This window comes from Temnothorax americanus, unplaced genomic scaffold (assembly GCF_048541705.1).
Source record: "Temnothorax americanus isolate GAGA-0224 unplaced genomic scaffold, ASM4854170v1 Scaffold25, whole genome shotgun sequence".
NCBI classification, from domain to species: domain Eukaryota; kingdom Metazoa; phylum Arthropoda; class Insecta; order Hymenoptera; family Formicidae; genus Temnothorax; species Temnothorax americanus.
In genome coordinates, this window is record NW_027509391.1 from 3,091,263 (window position 1) to 3,105,227 (window position 13,965).

Here is a 13,965-nt window from a genome sequence, read left to right on the forward strand (position 1 = left end):
TCTTTTTTATTCCTCTGAGTTTCAGCGATTTAACACTATATTGAAATATATTGAAATTAAAATTTAATTATTAAACATAAATTCATAGCGTTATGAATTTAATATCAAAATATAATAGCACATTCACCTTGAAGTGGAATATATTAGTAACAAGTGCAATCATGAAAGAAATAATTGAAGAAAAATAAACGGGCGTTAATTGTAGCACATTATTTATTACAATTTAGAGCTAATTGAATTTTTGAATCCACTGACTAGATCGAAATGTCAATGCGGTAAAATCGACATTTTACTTTTTTCGCAGCTGATGGAGGAGTTTAAGCGTGCACACCAAAAGATGTTTAATTCCGCTCAGCAAAAGGCGCAGTCCTCGGAACAGGTTTCCAAAGAAGTTCAGGAGAAGGTAAGAGAGGATGAGAATTGTCAAAAAATTTATCTTGAAAATTATGCAACTTAAATTTCGGAATACAATAAAATAACATTCTCCCGATTCTAAAATAACAAAATAATGTTTTTTGGATATACCTATTGACCTTTGCAGACATAAGCGTCACGAATTTACTTGCCGAGCTTGAAATATATGATACTCCAACTTTCATGCGATAACAATAGTCCACGTGACGCCAGTCAGGTGTACTGTTCAGCGATAAGCGTATCTTTCGGACCGATTATAGTGACGTAACATACTGCACATTGTATAATTGCGATCAAACATTAACATCATACACATCAATGTTGTTTCAACGTTATAAAAATAAATTAAATTAATTTTTAAAAAAATCAATAAATTGTAAACAAAACGTAAATTGAATTGCAAAAAAGGCGAAGTAAAAGACATCAGTAAATTGTGAAATAACAAAAAATTAAGTTAAATCGAGATATAACGCAAGGTTTTATATACGATATCAATTACGATAACTTCAAAGGTGATCATAATTAACAACGTAGAATTAATGGCCGCGCGAAAGCATGATATTCAGCGCGTTCGAAAACAATAGCGAAGATAACGAGTCTCTCTCGACCTGCGTGCTTTTTCTCGACTGGTGCGGATATTTTCGAGGCGTAGCTAACAGCCGGCTCGGGTAGCGAGTTTTTAATTACACAACCGCTAAGCAAGGATCCGCCGGTGCAAACAGATAAGAGCACGAAATTATGAAGACCCTGGAATAGTTATCGTCGGTGTGGCGTGCAGGCTACATAGCGGCGCGCACGTGTGCGTGCGTGCGTGCGTGCGTGCATTTGCTGACGCGCCGATACGTTTGTTTGTGTGTATACCTGTGAAACATATACGTCGACTGCGACGCTCGATGGTATTGTTGAAACGACGAGAGATAGCGAGCAGTTTGCGCACCTTAAAGTCACGTATATATTCCGTTTTGTTTCAGTTCTTGCATTACCGCGCGGCAAAGAAAATCTACGAGCGATATTCGTGCGAAGGTAGACCCGCGTCTGGTCGAGGAAGTAACATATTAGCGAATTAGTTATTATACAATTGCTCGAGTGAACACAAACCGATTATTCTTAAAAAACATCGTTTTTTTTTTTAATATAATATATATATATAAATCTTCATAATAATTTAATCGATGATGTAATAATAATAAGCCTACCGCAGAAATTACTAATAACCATTCAGAAGCGTTATTTAAAGCCAAGCGGTATCTCGAGTACCTATACGGATCGCTGGAATAATGGAAATAACGCGCCGGGAACGACTGTCTCTCCAGATTAGAATGTGTATCTCCAGATTGGAGTGTGCTGCAACACAAAGTGATCTCGCGTAAAAGATAAATTTCTCATTTTTTCGGAGATAAATCTAGATTTTTTTTTTTTCGAGTGCCTCAACAAACACTGCCTCACTCTTCCTGCGACCAGCAGGTGACCGGCTCGCCGTTGCTGTTACACAAGCGCGAGGCCGATTGGCAGCTCGTCGCCACCTTATCGCCCATTATTGTCCATTAATCATCGTTATCGGGACGTTCGCGGATTCATTCGTCGCAAGACCGGCGACGGCGATCGTGGGCTCCGTCGTGCGCGCGCGGGGCATCCGATACCGCGAGTGCAACGCGACACGCCGCGCCGCGTCGACTTGTGCCGTGCCATATATTTCCTCACGGAGCCTCGACTGCAGTTTCCTACGAATTGCGGCGGACGTGCAAAATAATAGGCCTTACATAAGAACCCCGGCGTAAGGCGACGTAATAACGTTGCGCTCTTCTTGCCGCGCGTTTCTTCAGTTGCCTCTGCTGGTCGTGTCGCGCGCGATCGACGGTCCGCGAAATAAATACCGCAAAAACACGAGGTCGCCGTGCGATTGTGACTCGAAGATAACAGCGGGGAAAGGAGCGGGGAACGCGAGCGAAGCTATAGCTGTGACGGAGTGACGAGAGAATATTTATCAAAACATCAACGCGTGAAAAAGATTCTTCTATCGACGACCGGTTCTCTATTCGAGAAGGAAATTTAAGAAAAATTAGAAACTTTAAAATTCAAGAAATAAGTTCAACGAAAACTGCCATAAATATAATTGTTTTAACATTTAAGTTTGTACGTGTCGGAGATATAATCGTACTTTGTGCGAGTGAAATATAATATATTTTAATAGATGATAATATACATATGACTGTTCGATATACATTGAATGATAAGTGATAAAAAGTGCGAGCGCAAAAAGTAATAGTTGAAACTCACGGAGAACGTGAAGAGTGGAATACATGACGTATTAAATTACTTAGATCGCTACTGCTATAATTAGAGTAATTCAGAATCAAGTATGGATAAGAAAAACTCGAACGCGAATAATGCAACCGACACAATGAGGAAAAAACAAGCGCTGGTCACAATCACGCCTTACAACGTTAGTAAATAATTAAATATATGTATAAAACAATTAGCGTTGATATGCAATTCAATTTATGACACCGGCACGTGTGTCCAAGGACGATTTATTTTACTTCGATAAACGTATTTAATATTTTCGTGCCGACACACACACACACACAGATTGAGAATACATTATAAAAATATATGTAATACATATATTCTATGCATATATTACTCGTCCTAAATAGCAATTTTGTTCAGTTATTAAAATATGCGTAAATCATTTTCGCATCAAACGTCATATTCAAAATTACTTATAAACTTTCTATTGGAATGACACGTTAACATATCGCGTTCTGTTGCATTCTCAGGAACAGGAAAAGAGAGTGCTCACCAACGAGACAACGACGACGGCGGCAACGACGGCGACGACGGGTCCTCCGGTGCCCCCGCCGGCGCCTCCTCCGTTTCCGCTTTCTTCTAAAAGCAGGAACAGCGACGACTCGGTGGAGATGCAAAGTATCGAGTCGTTTAAGCTGAAGGAGACACCCAACACGGTGCCGAAACCACCGCCGACGTACTTCCCGGTGACGAGCTCCTCCTCGACGAACGGTAGTCCGCGGCACGCCGGTACCGGAAGTAAGGTTCCCAAGGATGCCGCGACGAGTCCCGTCGCAGAGCTCGCCAAGAACTCATCCGCGTCGGTCTCGCCGACCAACGCTTCGAAATTACCCGGCGGTAAGGTGGCCATCAGGATAGGAGCGTATGAGGGTGAGACAAAGCAGCCATCCAGATTGGAATTCTTGCCGCAACAGCCGAATCGCGACAAGAACGGCGTTGTCGACGAAGCGGACAATGGTCCTGTCGTCTCCAGGCTGCAGAACGAGCTTGTCGCGACCCTGCAGAGGTCGAACCTCAGAAGAAAGACTGAAGGCGTAAGCGATAAATAAAATAAAATCATATATATATGTATATGACAAAGTTATCGAAGAATAAAATCGGTCATAGGAAAATTATACGAGATCGACGAAAAAAACTAAAACTACAATCGTTATAAATATTTCGACTGTATGTCTTTCTCTTGAGTATTTTTGAAATTTATATAGAAATAGTTAATTGCGAATTTTATATATATATATATATAACGTATCAATAATATTTTAATATATAATATTAATAACATTTTATATAATGTAATAATTAAAGCATTAATAATATTTTAATATAATATAAATTTTAATAATATTTAATATAATTTTTACATTTTTGTAGCTAATTCTTTCAAAAAAACGACGTTTCGTAAAAATGCAAATGTGTTTTTGCGTTTCAGGAAAATCAGTCGCCCGTGAAGACTATTCATGAGAACGTGTCCAACAAAGAAACAACGAATTCAGAGCCGAACAAGCTTCTCCAGAACAACATCGAGAAGCTCGCTTCCGCTCTCGGCAACAAAGTCACCATCAAAGTGAATCCGGAGAACAGTAGTCGATAAGAAACGCAATTGAGTCGAAAAGCTGTAGCAACAATCGTCTTGTATGTTCGTAAAATTTTGTACATTTTTGCACGTTTCGCTAACCATTTCGACTTAATTATATATAAGTGAAAAAGGCGCTCCCCCTATTGGTGAGGTTCTTTTACACGTATACGTGTTGTTTATATCTTATTTATTATCGTATTATACACCGAAAGTAAGGAGTGAAGGAGCTAATTCTTATTAATCGAGACGAGGTTTCACGACCAGTATTTATCACGTAGTCTTTTGAATGTAATCCTACTGCGATCGCGGCTATGTATGAATCTTAACAGAAAATTCGACGAAATGTTGAATTTTTAAATAAAATCAACGACACGCGTAAAGTGCTTGTGATCTTGAAGTCCTTATCCATTTCCTAAATTAAAATATGAAATCTATGAGGCATTCAAGATTTTTAGAATTTAAGATTTAAGACAATTCCTACGAATTTCATTATAAACATAAACGTAATATATCCAAAAAAATGTATTAATTTCGTGACTTTAATTTTAACGAAAATGTATTATTGTATATTTATCACCCTTTATAGAACATCTCTCGAGAAGTTGCCTATAAATAATAACATGCGCATCTTTCTCTGACATTTCGATCGAGAAAGCGTTAATTCAGCGCGGTTAGGCAACTGACAAGTAGACGATTCTTGAGCGCTTTGGAAATCCTCCGTTCGTGCAGAATCTCATAGATGATCCGCGCGGCGCGATACTTTTATCCCCTTCCTCGCCGCGCGAGAGAAGTTATCCATGAACGCGTCACGTAGAACGAGGTCGTCCGGTCGGTCGCGGGGTAACAGGATACGCAAGTTATTGCTGTCAGAGTACCGCGAGTTCTCCGAGACGATCCTGGTGGAGTCGCCGTTCGCGGAGACCACGAGAAACGGACGGGGAGTGCGTCAGGTCGCCCTGGGCCTCACGCCAACCAGGCTGATCGTCGCCGCCGACATCCTCCAGACTAATCCCGATTTCTTTTGCCCGCCCGGTATCGACGCCAGTATCGAGAGCTTCGAACTGGTCTCCGTGTATCCCTTAGAATATGTCACGCTCAGCGTGTTCAGGAGGAGACGTCGCAGGACTCTGAAGGCAAGGTATACTCCTTCGACAGACAAAACTAGGGGTATAAACAAAATTATAGTCTCCACTTTCTCTTCTCCTCCTTAAACAGAAAATCCGTAGATAAATTTTAAATTAGTCTTTTCTTAGGAATTTTTACACTTGATTTATCTCACTCATTGCCCTTAGATTCATTAACGGTCGAGTTAATTATTACGAGCTCGGCGGCGCGCAGCGCAGGGTTTCTTGGAAGATCTGGTGCGAAGAGGTACGAAGATTACTGACCCAAAAGGTGGACGGTAGCTCGTTATCCGAAACAACGGCGGCGAGCTCGTCGAGCAGTAGCACCCTGTATTTGTTGTCGTCCGAGATCGAAGTCAGGAGTAATCGCGACGCGAAATACAAGAGATCGGTATTCAGGTGGCGATGTAAATTAATTTTTGTTCCTTTACGTTATTCACCCCCATATTTAACGGCTGTATTTATTCAATTGCATTTGATTCACGCAATAATGGCGAATCTGGAGTCAATTTTGAGCGAAAACGGTTTAATTTTCTTGACACTTGTATAAATAATGTCACATATTAAAAAAAAAACCGAGTACAGAGTATGGAATCATTATGGAGGCGCCGGCGATTATATTATTCCTACGTGGACCGATAAGGACTTGTATCTCGGGCCAGCTTATAATGAATTGACGAACGGCCGTTACACCCCGGTTCCGGTGAGATTCGCCGGAGCCAGCCTAGAGGATCTCAGGTACGAGCTGGAGGATCGCACGCGTTACATCGCTTGCGAGAAATCCTGCCACAGCTGGCCGGGTCAGACGAGATTTGGCGGTCGGGCAAGATTGCGACGCGCCGACGGTCTTTGCAATGTCCTTTTCGCAAGAAGTCGCAACGCACGTCGTCACGATTACGCGGCAAGTTGCAAAAGTTCGCCTTGCAACGTCTGTCAACTGGATAACAGTGTCGGCATCAATGTTCTTGGAAAGCACAGCCGATGTCACGGTTAGATTTGCAATTCGTAAATCTTCGTTATCTATTTAGAATATTTAGATACATTTAAAAAATCCAAGTTTCTCTTATTAATAAAAATTTTAAAAATATATAGAATAATAGAGAAAGCGAATAGAAACGATATAATTTATTTAATAAGCAAATAAAATATATTACGAATTCAAATATTCCAATCGAAACACATTGCATGAACGTCAATGATAAAAAATAAAATTATTTAGAGCGCCGAAACATGCTCTTCGAAGAAGATTTCATCGAGCACGTGGAAAAGAAATATGGAAAACGCCAGCAACAATATCGGGAAGGACCAAAGAGATCTTTAGCGTCGAAGATATCGCGTTTCGGCTTTGGGGTGCCGGAGAAATGCAATTCCGAATTGATTCTGGGCCCTTATCGCGGCGATTCCGGCTACGTCGACGTCGTCGATCCTCGCAAGCTGATCGAGAGCGGCGTGACGATCTGGGAGGACAATTGCCGATCCTTGAAGGATAGGAGGCATCCGCGAAGATACGGCATTTCCTCGGCGGCGCATTTCCTCCACGCGCTCGGCCCGTGGTCCGTACAACCTGGCGAACGGGAGACCGTGCAGACTCTCAGATCACCGAGCGCGGTTAACATCCGCAGACAACCCTCGGATCCGGAGCTGAGGCTTCCGGTCTCGCGCCGTCAATTGACAGCCAGCGTCTCCTGCGCCGCCTTGACATCCGGCGGATCCAGCATCATTGGCACCGTCACTAGGAGACGAGTGATACTCTTCTGGACGCCAGAATATTGGTACAGGCCTCAGGCAGCGGCAGCTGCCTACAGGTGTGATACAAAAAGAATATATCTCATCCTGAAAACCATGTATATACGCACGTATCTTTCAACCGACAGAAAATTAACTAAAACACGTCAACTTTAGCAAAATTTAAGAATGGAAATTCGTTCGATTTTAATTTAATTTAATCGTCCAATTTAACGTCCAATTGCATTTTTTCATTAAATAATTTGAGAAGAGATCGTTTATCGTTAATTATAAGATGATTTGGACGTAAGCTTGTCGTCTCTTGTTAGCTAATCCCTTACGTAAAGCCTCTTATGACAGAGAGCTGAGGCATCACTTGGCGTCTCTGCAGCACTTCCGACGCGGGAAGGAGAGGCAGACGAGAAGAAAGTTCTTCTGCCGACGAAAGAATCGGCTCTCAGGTGAGGGCTATAATTTCGAGGCTGTAATTACCGGGAAATCCAACAGTCTCTTGGATCGCGTGCTTTCCATCAATGGCGCGCGCAAGACGAGCGGGAAGACGAGCGAGAATGCCGACGACGTCGACAGGGGCACGGCGCAATTACGGAGATTGTTAAGGATGAATCTTCGCATCACCGTGTGGGACTTGGACAGCACCACCCTCGCCGTGCAACTCACCTCGATCGATCGCGATCTCTTCGTTCGCATCCCCGCGACTGAGATCGAGGCGCTGATCTATCAGAGATCGTCGCGCAACGCGCCGAATCTGGGCGCGTGGATCGCCTTCAGCCACCGGATCGCCTGCCTGACCGTCAGCGAGATCCTCGCGATCAAGCAGCTCGACATGAGGACCAGAATCATGGCGAGATTCATCAACGCCGCCGATAAGTGTCTCGCGCTTGGTAATTTTCAGTCCTGCAGGTCTATCCTGGCCGGTCTGCAGGCACCGCCGATTTATAGGCTTCGGAGAAGCTGGTCTTACCTCAGGACTCATCACGCCAGCAGGTTTCTCCGTTAATCATTAGAGTCTCGGAAAATAATTTGCCTCGACGTGACTTTTAATTAGCGTAAATTCTTTCTTTTACTGTTCAAAACTTTCATATTAAAAAATATGAAATTTAAACCAATACCAACCTCGAGTTAAATAATATTTTGTTATTTTTAACTGCCATATGTGTCGAAATTTATTATTTTCACTTCATTGGTTTAGTTAAATTAACATTATTTCAGTTAAATTAACGACATATTGAGTAGGAATAGAGCGCGACCTATATCGACATTACGAATTTAAGTGTTGAGCTAACCGAATAAATTAATAATAAGCAAAATATAGAAACTATAGAAAGTATTTTCCAATCTTCCGTTTTACGTTAATAATTCTATTTAGTAAATATAGAGAATAAATGTTCCTCTGTACTGACACAATCGTACACATTTTAGATACGCGGCGATGGAGAGACTGTCCAAGATTTACAAGAGCCCACGTTGTTCAAAGTACCAAAGAGCTTGGGCCGCGGCCAAACGCAATCCACCTTGTATGCCGTATGTTGGTCATTTTCTGATCAAAGTTCTAGGATTAAGTGGCCTGAGGGAGATTCAAACGAACTTTGCAAGGAGACAGTCGACAGCGCGAGTCAACGAGGCTTCAGAATTTCTATCTATTAATAATAACTTCAACAATCTTCACTCGGGAGATGACAAGAATCCGACGGAATCCAAACAATCTCTAGCCAGGCGTATTTTCGCAGCGACGCTGGCCAGGATAAAGTTCGCGGCGCGCCAGAACGTCGTCGACGAGACCAAAGGTGACGTCTGGACGTGCAGACAGCGATATCTCGCGCGCAGGTTTTTCCATCGTTGGCGACTGATCGCGTTGGAATCGCGATTACGCTCGGAGAACGAGAAAAAATTGAAGAACTTGGATTCAAAGAGGAGATGTATCCTCGATCTCGCAGCCTGGCTGACGGACTGTCAGAGATTCGCGTTGGGCTACAATTTCCCGTTGAACTCGTTCGCGTGTGAGTATCTTTTGAAAGCGCGTTACAGGGAGGACCGCGAGAACTTCTTCATCAGCCTCAAGCTGGAACCGCCTAGGACAACTTGAACTCGATGCGCGCTGGAAGATTTCGATCGTGATTAGTTACATCGTTGGGGAATTGTTGTGCGATCGCTGATTTTAATTATCATGCGTTCATTTCGAGAGCAAAAGAGAACCGCATTTATCTTATTGTTTCGAGTGCAATAAGGCAGATGAAATATCGATATACTGCGCAAGCTGCGCCGATGGTTCATCTAGAAACATTTGTTATAAACATTGTCTTTAAGATAATGATGTACCATTCAGTATTACTTGCATACGATTTATTCAGAAGCACTTTTACTTAGAAAAAGTATCATATCTACACGCGCTTTGTACGATTATTATTGCTATAATAACTTTAATAAAAATAAGTCTTTGGATACTGCCCTGTAAATATTAGGTAACGAGTACTAATTGGTGCTTTATATGTTTCTGTATAATTTGTTATAATCTGTTATCCGGAAAGGGAAAGGATTAAGACGATTTCTTTATCACCGTTTTATTCCGAACATAGTGTATACAATTGTTATTTTACATGTTATACGCGTGTATATATAAATATGTGTATATATATATACATATACATATACACACATATATATTCCTTCGCATATTTCTCTAGGAAATTTGTCAGTCGTAAACTTAAAAAAGTGTATGGTCAAAAAAATGAATATCTGAACTGAATGATAAGTATCAGATTCTGACTAGATAACAACGCAATTTCGTGTATGTACAGTAATGAAACGTCTACCGTCATCGATTTAAAAGAAAAGATAGAGTAACGTAATATATACATATAATATCGGACAAGGGAACAGTCTTTTTCTGGCACGGAAATCGAGCGTAATTCTCCATCGATCGTGTCGCGATCGCCGAAGTCCAATCTTCGAAATTTACAAGTTCTCTTTTAAACGTATGTATTATATATATCACATATAATATATAGAGATATTTGCAATTTCAGAAAGATTCCGCTCGAATGCGTCCCCGGGACAATTATCTCGCACGACAAATCTATTTACGTATAAAACAAATATATATATATATATATGTATATATATGTTAACACATTTAAGATTGTAATTGCGACTTGCGCAATTCGCACAATTTTTGTTCTTAGAAAGAAGAAATAGAGCGGCGTCCTGCTCTTACGTTTTACAAGACGCGGTTTTCTTTCTTCCCCTCTCTCTCTCTCTCTCTCTCTCTCTCTCTCTCTCTCTCTCTCTCTCTCTCTCTCTTTTCCTAAACTATAATTTATATAGTACTCTGCGCGCGCGACTTTGACGCTAACGCGAAATGCGTTTCCAAATGCATCGCGCGAGCGAGATACAGCCGCGAATACGCCGCTATCCGATACTTCGAAGGTCGAGATCTCTACGTTATATTAGAATAAAATTTCACGGAGTATCAAAATAATTATTCATGCTATAATATTAGAGTATTCTGCAAAAGTGGATCAGTAATTTAAAGAGAAATCCTTGCTTCGAACATTAATGTTCGAGTCATTGATTAGTCGCGTCCGTTACAAATGTATACAATTCCCTTTTGCCCGGGCGACAAGTCCGACGAAATAAAATACGTTAGTGATCAGTCGCGATTGAAAGGCCATGTGTGTGCTCGTTAGAATCGTCAGATTCTAACTAGTAACTTAGCGAAACACGATCGATTGAAGGATAGAAATATTCTCTCTCTCTCTCTCTCTCTCTCTCTCTCTCTCTCTCTCTCTCTCTCTCTCTCTCTCTCTCTCTCTCTCTCTCTCTCTCTCTCTCTCTCTCGTCTTCTTCTCGGTCCTTAAGTCTGTCGTCGATCTGATCCCCGATGTCGTTCGTCGTTCTGACGATTCTCCTCCCGTGTCAGTCTCCTCCCGAGTAAAACGCAGAACCGCGAAGCCACTCAGGCCACTTGGAAGAGTGGCCGGCATCGTCTCGCCGCCCCGCGGCGGCCGTCCCGCTTAAATCACATGCCGCCGGGTTTCGGAAGATTCGTGTCGTAAGCTCTGATCACGTCGGTCTGGGTCACCGAGCCACCCTCCTCTTGCGAGAACGCGAAACCATCTGCATCGCGCAGCATGCGCAATAACAAAGGTCGCAATTCATTAATCTCTGCCGCAAGAACATTAATGAGACATGCGAGATGCGTGGGAGAGGTCTGCCTTCCTAATTTCTCTAATTCGCCGCGTCCAGCGATGAGCTAGCTGCTCACTTTTATAAATATCAACAAATAAAAATATATGAAGGTTCACTTGAAAATAAAATTAAATAACAATAAACAAATTTGTGGCAACGAGTGCCGGGCGCGGTAATTAGTGCGCTATATACATTTATTATACTCTAGAACAATCAGATTGGACTGGCGTTTCGACCCTTTAATTCGTCGGGTCATCCTCAGCGCATAAAATTAGTAAATTGTAACTATTTTTCTTTTATAAATTTTCGATTCACGCTGTGAAGCAGTCTCGCTTCGAAACGAGACGAAACTTGCTGGCTCATCGCTAGACGCGTCCGTAGCAGCCGGGAATTCACGGAATTGCTTCCTTCATACAATCCTTAAGATTCGGTAAAGCGCTATTTATAGCAAGAAACAAAATGTTCTCTAATCTCGGGTCGTTCCCGCTAATTAAAATCAGCTATATGTGCTATATAGGCGTCCCGGAAGCGTCGCATTGTTATTCGAGATAAGGAAACTTTAAGAATGAAAGTGGAAGGACGCGACTTCCGGGACGCCTGGCGCAATGCATCGGCTGCTAAAAAAGAATATAAATTTCAGTTATAGAAGTAAAATACTGTGCATGTGCAAGAGTGTGCAGTTAATTAATCAAATTTATCGAAAAACACGTAAAATTCGTTCGAAATGGTAAATTTAAAACTTAGGACGGCACTCGTCGAATAAAATAAAGCTTACGAACGGACGAGAAGAACGGAATACCGTGAGAAATTAAGCGCGTGCTCGTGTAAAGAGTAAAAGTACGAGGGGGAAAAAAAAACACGTTGGAACAACACAGTTTACCCCAGTAAGAAAGTAGTTTCGCGAGGGTCATAGAGTCACGGGGGTGGGCGATCGATCTGGAAGACCGATCGAGAGGTGGGACCCGACCCCGGCGGGCATCGTAAACGAGAAATTTCTCCGGCTGTGTGCGAGTGTCTGTGGAAGAGACAACTTACGTGATAGCTCCACCTCGACACTGACTCTGGAGGCGGCGTTCGAGCGCCTGGTGAAAACGCTTTTAACATTTTTCAGCAACCTCGCCGTCTCGGTCAATCTGCAAAGCCGGGCAAGTCAGCAATGATTTAGAGATTCTCGGCTGGCTGGAGAGAGCTCTCTCGCGTCCATGGACAAAATTAATAATTCTCTCCTTTTTCTTTTTCTTTTTGCATAATGTCTATCTTTCTTTATCATCGCTTTACAATCTCTCGCCTTCGGGATGTTCTCGGCCGACAGTACTTTTCCAATCTCAACGCGAGCTCCGTGCGAGTTTATTTTATTTTTTTTTAATTTCTTTCACACCGACGGATATTACGGATATATTACGGATATAACGTAACGGTAAGTGCGGTGCAGTTACCGTACAGGAATTAAATAAGACGAGAGAATAGGGTGGAAACCAAACGTGGAGGTCGTGAAAGGGTGCGTGCAAATTTATTCGCAAAGGGAAAAATCGATATGCCCCTTACGCTCATTAGAAAATTAATTAATTAGACATGCAATGCAACGCTGATAAGCCGGGTGTACACGTAATGCGATCGCAAGCGTGAGTAAAATAGTTACAATCACTGTCATTAGGAATCGTCGTGAGCTACATCAAGACCTCGTGAGAAAAATTGCGTGTTTGCCGTTTTCAAATCGCTGGTGCTCTGTGTCTTGGCCTTTTTTTTACCCAGCGCTACATCAAGCGCCTACATCAAAACGATCATGCGTTTCTCGTTTGATCGGCAGTGTTCTCGCTTATTCGTAGTGTGAAAAGAAAAAGGTATAAGTGGGAGGCACTTGAGAGAATTGTACTTGCTACTGGGGGAGTACTTACACCTCGCGAGATCGGCGATGGCATGCACAGGCCTGCACGGGATACCACGTAAGAGAACACATCAGAAAAGACCGCATTAACGAACAACAGATCGTTCACAGTGAACATTAGTATAGTAGCTGATACACCATTAATTCTACAAGCTCTATTAAGTACTTTCAAAGATTGGTAGGGTATTTGGACTCTTATAATACTACATCACTCATCCATTTATCATATATATAGGTGGGGGTCTGAATATAACAATAATCTAGCTCCATTGGAATATTTTATGTGCACGTATGTATACAAACTTAAAAAAAAATAAAGGATTGATTTGCCGTCAATACTGTACGCAAATGAGGAGATACACATTAATTAATAATAAGTAATGAAGTAAATGAAGGATGTGTAAAGTAAATCTTTAATTTAAAACAAAGTAGGGTTAATAACAATGATAATGATAACAGAAAACATATCAGATATATATATATATATATATATATATATTGTGTGTATATATATATATATATATATATATATATATATATATATATATACAATAGAACCTGCAGCACGGCATCATAACGCATTATTTTTTACACTTCTAGAGAAGAAATAAAAAGAATTAAACTAGAAATGAAATGCGTGCGAGAGATTCTGTTGCATATGACATGTTCTCAATACATATCCGAATTAAATAAATATACAATTAAATTATATATTTACAATTAGT

The 13,965-nt window shown here is 41.6% G+C and overlaps 3 protein-coding genes across 5 annotated transcripts in view; 2 read left to right on the plus strand and 1 right to left on the minus strand.

The window, feature by feature from the left end:
- LOC143898933 (uncharacterized) overlaps window positions 1–4,683 on the plus strand; it is a 40,049-nt gene extending 35,366 nt beyond the window's left edge. For all 3 annotated transcript variants that reach the window (XM_077408737.1, XM_077408738.1, XM_077408739.1), the window contains exons 12-14: window positions 305–403; window positions 3,195–3,758; window positions 4,154–4,683. In XM_077408737.1, coding sequence (XP_077264863.1) covers window positions 305–403; window positions 3,195–3,758; window positions 4,154–4,315 — 825 coding nt within the window. In that variant the 3' untranslated portion in view covers window positions 4,316–4,683. The remainder of the gene's footprint in view (window positions 1–304; window positions 404–3,194; window positions 3,759–4,153) is intronic.
- Window positions 4,684–4,814: 131 nt separating this feature from the next.
- On the plus strand, window positions 4,815–9,582 carry LOC143898936 (uncharacterized). Its single transcript, XM_077408742.1, has 6 exons — window positions 4,815–5,438; window positions 5,593–5,855; window positions 6,012–6,413; window positions 6,644–7,229; window positions 7,510–8,154; window positions 8,590–9,582. The coding sequence occupies exons 1-6, from the start codon at window positions 5,098–5,100 to the stop codon at window positions 9,251–9,253; spliced, it is 2,901 nt and encodes a 966-aa protein (XP_077264868.1). The 5' UTR covers window positions 4,815–5,097; the 3' UTR covers window positions 9,254–9,582.
- An 830-nt stretch (window positions 9,583–10,412) lies between these two features.
- Window positions 10,413–13,722, minus strand: LOC143898934 (putative phospholipid-transporting ATPase IA). Its single transcript, XM_077408740.1, has 3 exons — window positions 13,251–13,722; window positions 12,391–12,488; window positions 10,413–11,283 (listed from the first exon to the last, which is right to left on the minus strand). The coding sequence occupies exons 1-3, from the start codon at window positions 13,325–13,327 to the stop codon at window positions 11,186–11,188; spliced, it is 273 nt and encodes a 90-aa protein (XP_077264866.1). The 5' UTR covers window positions 13,328–13,722; the 3' UTR covers window positions 10,413–11,185.
- Window positions 13,723–13,965: the final 243 nt, after the last annotated feature.